The 12,732-nt window shown below is 44.1% G+C and overlaps 1 protein-coding gene across 6 annotated transcripts in view; it reads right to left on the minus strand.

The window, feature by feature from the left end:
• Positions 1-363: 363 nt before the first annotated feature.
• LOC113641817 (cyclin-dependent kinase-like 5) overlaps positions 364-12,732 on the minus strand; it is a 68,864-nt gene continuing 56,495 nt past the window's right edge. For 4 of the 6 annotated variants that reach the window (XM_027144836.2, XM_027144840.2, XM_047807007.1 and 1 more), the window contains 9 exons: positions 11,174-11,254; positions 6,285-6,451; positions 4,928-5,942; positions 4,572-4,677; positions 4,313-4,427; positions 3,654-3,759; positions 3,350-3,472; positions 1,711-1,893; positions 364-1,097 (listed from right to left, as the gene is read on the minus strand). In XM_027144836.2, coding sequence (XP_027000637.2) covers positions 729-1,097; positions 1,711-1,893; positions 3,350-3,472; positions 3,654-3,759; positions 4,313-4,427; positions 4,572-4,677; positions 4,928-5,942; positions 6,285-6,451; positions 11,174-11,254 — 2,265 coding nt within the window. In that variant the 3' untranslated portion in view covers positions 364-728. The remainder of the gene's footprint in view (positions 1,098-1,710; positions 1,894-3,349; positions 3,473-3,653; positions 3,760-4,312; positions 4,428-4,571; positions 4,678-4,927; positions 5,943-6,284; positions 6,452-11,173; positions 11,255-12,732) is intronic. The other 2 variants (XM_027144841.2, XM_027144839.2) reach the window with 2 other exon arrangements.

Here is a 12,732-nt window from a genome sequence, read left to right on the forward strand (position 1 = left end):
ATCTGGCTTTTACACATGAGAACATGCTGCATGTCATCAGCAATTATGCTTTGTTTTTTTGTGTTAGAAATTATTATTATTATTATTATTATTATTATTATTATTATTATTATTATTATTATTATTATTATTATTATTAGTCTGCGAGTGTGTGTAGTGTCTAAGATTGGCCAGCAGATGGTGCTATAGCGATATATGGTGTATTTGGTATGTGTCGGATCTACAGCGCTTTTATAAGCTTTACTTGCTGCATTTTGTTAGCTAACAGATCATCTGATAGCATCAGACTCTCGACTCTTGTGTCAAATCCACTGAATCGGTTTAGAAATAAACGTAACAGAAAATTTTGATGTGCAATGTAACGATATTCTTAACCTCTTTATAAACTTAGATTTCATACACAAACATTTGACATTCTTAACCAAATATAAGAATTATTATATGCAGAATAATAGAACTAGAATTATTATTATACATCTTATACTTATAACAAGATATATATTTATACATATATTCATTTCAATCGCATTTTTCCCCCATAACAAAAAAATACAATAAGTACATAAATAATATTACAAATTCTATTAAATATGGAAGATTAAAAAAAACAGATTAAGACATGTCTAGGCCTACCCTTATTGTTCATGAACAGAGCAGAGTCCTTCAGTGTTTGCTCTCTTTAGCCCTCCAGGTCTCCAGGTGGCGCTGTGTCGAGAAATAGGCTCAGTTTAAAGTGCGGTCTCTTTCAGATCGTTGAGATTTGGCATGCGTGAGCGTGACGAGCGGACGAACCCGTGCCCGTTCTGGCCTGCTTTGGATGCCAGCTGCTCTGGGTACGGGTTTCCCTCGGCTCTTCCCAAAGCCGCCGAATGCCACGTGGACTCCAGCTGACCGCCGTGAGAATACGCAGACTGGCGGGACATGGGCTGAGTCGGCCCTCCAGCTCCTCCTCCTCCAACGTGGCTCCGTGACTCCACGAAGCTTCCTCCTTTGGAGGCAGGGTTGCCGTGGGGGAAACGCATGTCTGGTGTAGAGGGTTTGCTGGAGGATGAGGCAGGGAGATGAAGAAGCTTGCGAAGAGACCTGAGGGGCTGGTTCTAAAAAAAAAGAGTCAACAAATTATCCAAAATGGATGGATAGATGGATGGATTGATTGATGATAGCTATATGAATAGATGGCTGGATAGATGGATTGATAGATTAATACATGGATGGATGTATGGATGGATGGATGGGTAGATAGATAATTAGACAGATTAATGGGTGGATGGATAGATAGGACAGACTGATGGATGGACAAAAAGTATGATAGATGAATGAATGTATAGATGGTAGCTACAGTGTTTGGATGGATAAATGGATGGATAGATAGGTGGATGGATAAATGGATGAATATGTAGATTAATGAATGGATAGATTATTAGACATATTATTTGATGCATGAATATTTTGAGAGATAGTAGGTCAGACTGATGGATGGATGGATGGATAGAAAGTGCAATAGATGAATGGATGAATAAATGGTAGACAGATAAATAGATAGATGGATGGGGAGATGAGTGGATGTATTGAGGGATATAATTGGATGGATGGATGCTAATCATTAGAAAACTAGGAAGCTCTCTCTCTCTCTCTCTCCCTCTCTCTCTCTCTCTCTCTCTCTCTCTCTCTCTCTCTCTCTCTCTCTCTCTCTCTCTCTTTCTGAAGTACCTGAGAGTGGGGTTCTGCGAGTCTCTCGGCCGGCCACTCATCTCTGTCTCTCTCCTGCTCCTGTTCCCGCTCTCGACTCCTCTCGCGGTCTCTGCTGCGTGTCCGGTGTCTGGTGCTGCTCTGCTGGCCAAAAACCCGGGACGACTTCTGTACCACCACCTGATCCGGTCCCTCGTTCAGGACCTGAGCGACGATAAGCCATGATAAGTGTCATCATCACTAAAATGTTAAAATCCTGACCTGAGCCAAGCCTGCTGAGATGCCACCAGGAGAGAGGATGAGCTCGCTATTACAGTAGCAGGTCTAGTGAAGGTCTAAGAGCTTGATTGTCTGCTAGGAACAGAAATATTCTATTCTGAATGTATTCCTGCTTTAAGCTTTCCACCAATTATGAAGAAAACTGCGATACAAGCAGCCTTCCTCTCTCCCGAGAAACTTATTTTCCCATAAATCTCTATCAAACTGCTCCGAAATGGTGATTACATGCTGTACCTGCTGATCATCACCACCACCACCACCACCACCACCATCATGTGTGTGCCATAAAGCACCAGATCCACGAGGTCACGGAAACAAACCGTGCTTACAGACAGCACTTTCTATGGAGTTTGTATTTGTATCAGGTTATAATTCAATCACGATGCACACTGCTGCTATAACTGATGATTCAGATCGCAGTTTTTTACTAATGCGCACGTTCTAATGTTATGTCATAGTTTCCATAGTAACAGCCCGTTCCTACGGAGTTGCGTGTATGGGTGATGTGTAACAGTCAGTAAGAATCTGGTATAAACTAAATGAAACCTACAACAGCATTAGATATAACAATAAACTTTGGCTTAATAACAGTTGTATTAACATGGGCCTTCATCCACCTGAGTGTTTTACTGCACACTACATCAATAATCCTTTTGTAGCACAGTATGAGACTCACTCATTTTCTACCGCGTATCCGAACTACCTCGGGTCACGGGGAGCCTGTGCCTATCTCAGGCGTCATCAGGCATCGAGGCAGGATACACCCTGGCAGGAGTGCCAACCCATCACAGGGCACATACACACTCTCATTCACTCACACACACACTACGGACAATTTTCCAGAGATGCCAATCAACCTACCATGCATGTCTTTGGACCGGGGGAGGAAACCGGAGTACCCGGAGGAAACCCCCGAGGCAAGGGAAGAACATGCAAACTCCACACACATAAGGCGGAGGCGGGAATCGAACCCCCAACCCTGGAGGTGTGAGGGCAGTGTAGATTTGCACTTGATGGAATTGTGAGGAAATTAAATGTCAGAAATAATCAGAAAATAAAATAATCGATCGACCGAATATTTACTTAGACGTAAAAACCACTTACAATGTATTCTGTAAGGAATTTATAAACGCGTTATTAAGACGGCTATAACCCGAACTGCCTTTTATAAATAATTTACAATAATTCGTTATACGTCCAGACTTCTAATCTACTCAAACACGACGGATAAAGTGAACCACAGAGTGAACCATGGATAAATAGCTCATGACGTCATTATTACCGACTGAAGGAGGGTTAATCATGTTAATAGCATGCATTGTGAATGGCATAGGGTTAGTGGTTTAATCATTATTGAGGATATATTAATGGGCGTTTGTACCATGGGCGTGGCCACTAGAGGGAGCACTCTGTCTGAGGAGTTATGTTTAAAGCTAGGCTTTGAGTTAGACAGAGGAAAAAGAGATTTCTTGATCACAGGACCTCTGGCTTCTGGAGCATCCACCTGGAAATACAAGAGGCACAAGACTGACAGTGGGACACAGGACACCAGTGAGACACACACACACAAACACGTATGGGCATGGACGCACAAGATACACAAAAATGCCACTACAAGTGAAAATCTCACCACTCGATGTTACACACTTATCAGACACTTCACCGTGCAAAGAACAGAAACTGACCGCTTGTGATTTCTTCTTCTTCTTCTTTATTGCTCTGAAAAAACCTTGCTTCTCCTTCTCTTTGGCTGGCTCTGGAGGACCCAAATCTAGCGGCTCGGGCCCCGTCCTGATAAAAAAACACACAACCGTACCGGACGTTACAAATCCAACAAGGTGACTCGGTCTATTGCAAGATGAATTTACTAGCAACTACAACGTGTCAGGCTAACAGGTCGTTTCTATCGGTTTACAAACAAAGTAACGAATAATAATCCGACTATATTAAAATAAATAAATAAATAAATAAATAAATAAATAGATAGATACACTTGCTGTGGTATCAGAACGGAATAAAACACAAAACAAAACGATTCATGCTGCAGTAAGAAAATAATCAGTCAGAAGTCCCGTCGTAGGAAATGAATCGACACTTTCTACCAATCAGATTCGAGAATTCAGCAGCGCTGGTGTGTAAAAACAACTGATATTTATAAATGTCAACATTGTCACGGCGTACAAAAAAAAACACAACTGGGGTTCCGCGACCTTCCGATGTCCACACAGGTTAAAGGTGTAATGTTGGACATAATCTCCAAAGTCTATCAATACAATTATTTTCAGACCGACTGAGAAATCTGTATAGACGAGTGGAAAACGAGTGACAGTGTGTTAAAGCTCACCAGGGATCATAAGTGGGCTGGCGTTTGGTGTGGCTGCTGCTCTCCATGTTCACCCCTGAGCCCATATTCTGCCCGCTGCTTTCGTGGAAAGTATTATCCGGTCTAGGAGACGGAACTACGACCGAATCCAGTGCAATAAAGAAGTTCAGAATGGCTATTTAAAGCAAAATGATGTGTGTGTGTGTGTGTGTGTGTGTGTGTGTGTGTGTGTGTGTGTGTGTGTGTGTGTGTGTGTGATTGTGTGTGAGCTCACGCTGACCTCGGTAGAAGCTGCCGACCCGGCGTGGCATTGAGTCGCTGTAGACTATACGGTTCTCCTTGGATGCTCCTCCGTCCTCTGGATGCTGCTCATGATACATCGCTGCCTGCAACACAGCACAACAGCAGATTGTCCTGATTTGAGGTGTGAGATGTTTGCATATAGATACAAATAAACGAGATGCATCAGAAATCAGAAAACAAATTATAAGCAATTATTCTAATTAGCAGGAACCAGCATGCAAGCATTATTAGCAAGATATACATACATACACACACACACACACACACACACACACACACACACACACACATATCAGAAATGTCAAAGTAAGGAGTGTGTGCAGTCAGACTGACCCTGAGGTCGTCAGGGGTTTCGTCACGGCTGCCGGAGCTGCCCACATGCCTGGGCAGCGTGCGATGCTGCAGCTGTGGTGAAAGCATCTGGAGGCTGCTGGCGCGAGTAGGAGCACTCTGCCCCAGTGCCAGGCCAATGTCGGTGCCGTGCGGTCGACTGCGCTCTCGGCGAACATACATGGAGTGTCTGTGGGGGCGCTGTTGTGACGAGAAAGGGCTGGTGTAGCCGAGGCCATAGGGAAAGTCACGGGCTCCTCCTCCAGGATCCAGAGTTTCTGTGGCTTTAGTCTCGTCCTGCTGCTGGCCCTTGTGGCGTGTGGATGAGCGTCGGAGCGATGAGTCCACCATGCCAGCTTGACGCTCAGACTTGGCTCGCCCTCCGGGGCTGTGACGCAAGGCTGGGCTGCCGGGTGCCACCAGGTTCATGTTGGCGTTCAGGTCCAGGCAGCTGGAAGGGAAGTATCGCGAGGGCACTGGTGCGTCATCTTGGAGAAGGCGTGGATCACTCAAGTTACTGATGGACTTGGCGTCAGTCAGTGCACCATGGCTCTTGGACAGACTCATAAAAGACGAAGAGCTTTTGGTGCTCGAATTCAGTGGCATGGGCTCGCCATGGCGTAAGTGCTTCTCGCGCTCTCCCTGAAGCGTATTATTCTTGCCTTCCACAAAGGAGTGGCGATTGTGGGATCGTGAGGCGTTGGATTTGAGGTATTTGGCACCAGGGCCATCAGACACCTTGGGCAAGTCGAAGTCCAATTCAGAGGCTTTGGCTCGTGCCTTCTTGGGGCTGAGCGAGGCCAGGTCTTTGCCGCAGGATGCTGAGCGGTTAAGGGGTTGAGGGGAATGGAAGGATTTGGCATGCAACGTGGGGCTCAGGCTGCTGGATGCGGGAATGGCACCGTTCAGGAACGCTTCAGCACTCTGTGGGTGCAGCTCAGCCTGATTATGACGTGGTAGGCTGGAACAGTCCCGGCTGTTAGAACGATGATGTCCTGAGCTCTTGCTGCCATGACTCCTTTTACAGAGAAGAAGGAAAGGGTTCAGCCAATTAGGATTTAAAGCAGATTTGTTATTTAAAGCATCTGACAAGAAAAACGACAGCATTGGCCTCAGATCGGTGACGACTGATGACAGTAAAATTTGGAAAAAACTTCTACTCTAAAAACACAAGTATATTAACAATATATTAAACATTTGTCTCCATTAAATTATTATTTTTCAGCCAGTTCCAGTACAATATGCTCAGAATACATTTTTATGCCGGATTCTGTTCTTCAGATATTCTATATAAAAAGAAGAAATGTTCTGTAATTGGCCCAAGCCATAGCCACATGACAGCATGTGTCCTCCTCCTGACCTGCTGAGGGCGGTGTTGTCGTGGGGGTGGGGTTTTCTCTTGGAGGAGCGGATGGGTGTAGGGGTCGGGGGGCCGGGTCGCTCGGTCTGCCGCTGACTCTGGAATACGTGGTGGTTCAGACTCTGTTCGGTCAGGAAACGCTCATTCGGGTTCAGAAGCAGAAGATTCTGAAATGGCGGTCACATAAAAGCGAGAGAGGGAAAAAAATAATATCATTTCCTTTGAGGATGTGTTTAATTAAAATATGAAGGAGTCTCCAGTGTCAGTGACTTTTTAACTATGGGGGGGTTTTACACCTGGTCACTTCCTGCGTTTTCTGTGATCCGATAGCTATCCGAAACGGTTTCGAGACGGATATAAATCCGATCGTTCGAACCCCTTCAGGAGGTGGTCTGGGAAGCGTTTCATGTGAAACTGGACAGGTGTAAATGCATGTGGTTGTTCAAGCCACATACGTCAACGCTATACTCCTCCCAAACGGAAGTACGTCACTCGCAGGTGACTCGCGAGTCGGGCATCGCCGCCAGAAACAAATATGTTTTCCCACCAGCTCTGGCTCCGATCTTTCACCCAGGCGTCTCGTTGGGACTTAAAATGCACTGCTGCCGCCAGCGAAAATGCAGCAAACAGTAAATGCTGTTTTTTGTAGCAACCGCATACACCAAAGCATGTTCCATTTCAATTACCCCAGAAATGAGACAAAATATATTAGCATTTTGGGCGGGAGTAAAAAGACCGGATCGATATCCGATTCGCCGCGACGCGTTTATGTGGCCTGATGTAAATGGAACAGTTTTAACAAATCAGATAGCTATCGGATCAGAGACAACACATGAAGTGACCGGGTGTAAAAAGGCCCAAAAAGCAGAAGAGTATGACGTCATTCTGTAATCAGTTAAAATTGTTGTGGTACAAAACTAATAAAAGGCTTCACGATGTCTTGTTATTCGGAAAACAACAAACTCCGAGCTGAAAACGCGTCTCCACAACCTTGTCATTGTACAATGCAAACACGAGTAAAGACAGAAAACCATCTTGTGTCATCGTTAGCTGCTTGAATCTGACTTCAGCACCGCTGTTGAAAAGGTTCTGTTGTTGCAGCAAACTGCCATTTGGCCCACTGCAGGAATTTTTAACGCTGCACTGCTTAAAAACAGTCACACAGACAAACCCACACAAACCTCCTCTGGATTAGCGCCGAGTTTATTAGCACACATACACACTGTACACTTTAAGGGAAACTGCTCTATCTCCAAATCTGTTGTTGCTGCCGAAGTGAAAACAATCTTCTGTGTGTGTTGCCGTGACGCTCGGATCGAAACGCACGCTAAAAGTTCAAGGTTATGTCATGATATCCAGCAGCAGCTCATTCGAATGCACGGGAATCCAAGACGCTGCGATGTGAATACAATTAGCATAGGATCAGCATATTAATATCGTCTCGTCCTCGGATAAATAAGAGATGTTAACATGAATCACACTAATTATCATAAATGTGGAACAGCTTCACTAAGTGCTCAATGTAACGAAACTCATCTAAAGGAGCCTAAAGCTCTGCAGCGGTGTCCCTTCTCGCTCGCTCGCTCCTTCCTGCTTTCTCACACTTCTCCTCTATTACCAAAAAGACTCGAGCGCAGAACACGGCAAAGTAGCCAAAAAAAATAAACAGCCACATTATAAAAATAGACAAATCAGAAACTACATTCTTATATAAAATGTTCACTTTTCCCGAATCAGCCACAAGGATGTGTTTGGTTTTCATTAGTGCTACAGGGCTGAAGTTCTGTAGCTAACAAAGAAGTGAACTTCTTACTTTCTATAAAATATCCATGTGTACTATAAAACGTGAAATGTCTTTTAAAACGGAAATTGTTGATAGCTTTCTATAACGACTTTGGAAGGCGGTGCCTAGGCATGTGGAGAAATATCAAATTGCCTTGTTTTCCAAAATGGCCGCCCTTTAGCTACAGGGCTTCACTAAATTCCAGGGGTTTCGTTACCGCGACGTAAGTGACCGTGTTTCTGGGGGTCTTGGAAAAACGCCCCCTTTCAAAAAAAAAAAAGAGTGTATCTACGATGGATAATGAAGGACAAAACAGTCATACAGGTAGATTTTATATTTTATATCTATTATGCTGTATTATCTTATAGTTTAGCTGTTTTCGAAAGCAAACAAACAACCAAAAACTACGGTTAGGGTTAGGGTTAGATTATCAAATAGGCCACGCCTACCCGATGACGCAATATCTGTTACGCTGTTCTGAAATCCCTGGAAATATGTGCATCCCTTAGCTACCGCGTAAAGTTTAGTCATGTCGATAGATCACACTATGTTTAAGACCTTGTCATTGTATCTCCGGGGCAAAACTAAAGAAGGACGTTTCTTAATAGCACATTACTGACTGACTGTACGAGAAATTCGTTCATTCATTCATTTTCTACCGCTTATCCGAACTTCTCGGGTCACGGGGAGCCTGAAGGTGAGCCTAAAGGCAGGATACACCCTGGACGGAGTGCCAACCCATCGCAGGACACACACACACTCTCATTCCCTCATACACTCACACACTACAGACAATTTTCCAGAGATGCCAATCAACCTACCATGTATGTCTTTGGACCGGGGGAGGAAACCGGAGTACCCGGAGGAAACCCCCGAGGCACGGGGAGAACATGCAAACTCCACACACACAAGGTGAAGGTGGGAATCGAACCCCCAACCCTGGAGGTGTGAGGCGAACGTGTTAACCACTAAGCCACCAGAAATTGTGTAAATCAATATGTTTTTTTTTTATATGTAACTAAACCAATTCTTTAACCTGTAATGTGTATAAAAACAATACTGTGGTCAAACAGAGAAACTGAACAACAAACCACTGATTTAAAATGCAAACTGGAGTTTCCTGCTGCTCCTTTCTGTCTGCATGAGTCTTTTCATCACAGACTGTTGTGTATCCCCCCCTCATCCTCCATCCAACTGAGACTCGTCACTGAAGGCTTTGCAAACCTCCTCGCTCTCCCTGACAGTAAAGTGTGACAGTGTTTACGGAGATGACCTTTTAGCAAACAGACGATAGAGGACAGGTACAGCAGCGCACCTTCAGCTAAAGTCATACAGGAGAGTAACAGAAACGAGGGGGGAGAAACGAGACGAGCACAAAAGAGGAAGAGAATTGTGTTTACGTTTTAATATTATATCTGTTATATGGCCAAAGACATCTAAGTAGGAGGGTAAAGCAGGTGTGGCCTGTGTGTCAGTCGGTCACAGTAAAGTAGGTGTGGCCTGTGTGTCAGTCGGTCACAGTAAAGTAGGTGTGGCCTGTGTGTCAGTCGGTCACAGTAAAGTAGGTGTGGCCTGTGTGTCAGTCGGTCACAGTAAAGTAGGTGTGGCCTGTGTGTCAGTCGGTCACAGTAAAGTAGGTGTGGCCTGTGTGTCAGTCGGTCACAGTAAAGTAGGTGTGGCCTGTGTGTCAGTCGGTCACAGTAAAGTAGGTGTGGCCTGTGTAGCTGTCAGTCCAAGAGAAAGAGGCATGGCCTGTATGTCATTCAGTCACAGTGAAGAAGGTGTGGCCTGTTGTGTGTCTGTCATTCACATTGAAGAAGGTGTGGCCTGTGTAGCTGTCAGTCCACGAGAAAGACAAATTAGTGACGTGACATAGGGCTAAGTACGGTGACCCATACTCAGAATTCGTTCCCTGCATTTAACCCATCCAAAGTGCGCACACACAGCAGTGAACACACACACACACACCGTGAACACACACACACAGTGAACACACACTCAGAGCAGTGGGCAGCCATTTATGCTCCGGCCCCCCAGGGAACAGTTGGGGGGTCGGTGCCTTGCTCAAGGGCACCTCAGTCGTGGCCGGCCTGAGACTCGAACCAACAACCTTAGGGTTAGGAGTCAGACTCTCTAACCATTAGGCCAGAGATAGGCGTGGCCTGCATGTCAGTCAGTCACGGTGAAGGAGGTGTGGCCTGTGTGTCTGTCATTCACAGTGAAGTAGATGTGGTCCATGTGTCTGGCAGTTCAAGTGTAGGAGGGGTTGTTTTTTGCCTATTGGTACCAGTGAAGGATCTCTGAACTACTGTATGTATCAGTCCTAGATTTAAAGAAGTGGCTTGCGTGGATGTTTGTCCTAGTAAAGGAGGTGTGTTCTGTGTAGCTGTCAGTTCCATTAGAAATCTTCACCTCAGATTATAAAGAACATCACCAGTATGTATTCAGCGAGGTCTCAGAAGGTCAGCTGTAACTACAAATAACATTTATGCTCAGACGATAAAAAATTGCATTATCCGAACATGAACTTTATTGTCCCTACTATCACTTCAGTCATCACTGCATCACTGTAAGGACGTAGAGAAATGATGATCAATCCTGACAGGTTGAACCTTCCCAGAGGTTCATTGTACACTGAACATTATTAAAATTCTGCATTAAATAAAACCTAAATTTGTTCGTTTGGTCGCTACATCACAGAGTGAGTTCTGTCAAATGGAATAATAAAATCAGCTAGGCCTAAGATGCTTAGAGTCGATGCCAAGGTGCTGCACAAGCAAGCAGTGAGTCATCAGCAGGAGGAAACAGGCACTACTGCCCACATGGCTTGACAGCAAACACACTGCTCATGCACACACACACACTGGCACAATCGTGCCCACATGCAGACTGGTATCGGTTTCCATGTAAAACAGCGAATCCGGCTTGCTTCCTTCCTTTCCTTCATGCTTTCACACAGACCCGGGGTAATGCTGGCAGTCATAATCAATGTTCCATTACACAATGATCTGATTTGGGCTCTGTGCCTCACAGTCTCAGTGAAGATGCCGTGGCCTCACACATCTCCATGTATACACACATGGCTCGGTGCTCTGGTGGATCTTACCTTCATTAGGTCCAGCATGGGGCCGTTGATGATGCCAAGGTATCTCCTCTCCAGTGTCTGTGGGTGACTTACTGTAGGGAACTGCATATGGGAGAAGAGGAGAGGATATGAGATCACACACACACACACACACACACACACACACACACACACACACACACACACACACACACACACACACACACACACACACACACACACACACACACACACACACATGCTTCTGTACAGTGAGCATCAAACAGTGTGGGCAGTGATGCCTCAGTGGTTAAAGCTCCAGGCTACTTGCTGTGTTAACATGCTGAGCAAAACCCTGAACCTTTATCTGAACCATCAGTCTGAATTGAAAGCATCCGCTAAATAAGTAGATAGATAGATAGATAGATAGATAGATAGATAGATAGATAGATAGATAGATAGATAGATAGATAGATAGATAGATAGATCAATAAAAAGATAGATAGATAGATAGATAGATAGATAGATAGATAGATAGATAGATAGATAGATAGATAGATAGATAGATAGATAGATAGATCAATAAATAGATAGATAGATAGATAGATAGATAGATAGATAGATAGATAGATAGATAGATAGATAGATAGATCAATAAAAAGATAGATAGATAGATAGATAGATAGATAGATAGATAGATAGATAGATAGATAGATAGATAGATAGATAGATAGATAGATAGATCAATAAAAAGATAGATAGATAGATAGATAGATAGATAGATAGATAGATAGATAGATAGATAGATAGATAGATAGATAGATAGATAGATAGATAGATTAAATCCCCCAAATTGACTACACCAGTATTCAGGATGTTTATATAATTTATGGCTTATTACAAGTAATTACTGTAGATTTGACTCGTGTGTAAAACATTTGATTTTAGTTTAGTTATAAATTATTAACAGAACTTAAATATTTACCACATTCCTTCAGGTAAAATTGATGGAATGAAGATCTAGACATGGAGGTTTACTGCTTGGAGAATAAGCTATTCAGTTTATCTGCACATTTATGTATTTAATGGGAAGCCCCATGCAGGACAAATTCCTACAGCGGTGACATTGGCGGTGACTCCTCACAGCTCCAGGCTTCATGGTTGGATGTGGAGCTTGGTGTGAAGTTTGTGTGAGTTTCCCCCCATGTGGGGTTCTTCTGGGTTCGCTGGTTCCCTTCCAAATTCAAAAAGCTTTGGTTTGGTGACTATATGCTGCCTTTAGAAAGATGTGTGTGTGTGTGTGTGTGTGTGTGTGTGTGTGTGTGTGTGTGTGTGTGTGTGTGTGTGTGTGTGTGTGTGTGTGTGGATCCAGGCTGTATTCCCGCCTCATCTATCTATAACACAAAATGACTGAACATATTGGTTGTCTAAACAATTCGCCACGTTGCTGGAAAGATGCTGATCTGAGTACAGACCGAGTTTTGCTCTATCACTAGTAGAACAGCTGAAGAGCACAATCCTGGTGAGTTATAACAGGAATGATATGATTCATAGCATGTGTGTGTGTGTGTGTGTGTGTGTGTGTGTGTGTGTGTGTGTGT

Source organism: Tachysurus fulvidraco, chromosome 23, assembly GCF_022655615.1.
Source record: "Tachysurus fulvidraco isolate hzauxx_2018 chromosome 23, HZAU_PFXX_2.0, whole genome shotgun sequence".
Taxonomy (NCBI): Eukaryota; Metazoa; Chordata; class Actinopteri; order Siluriformes; family Bagridae; genus Tachysurus; species Tachysurus fulvidraco.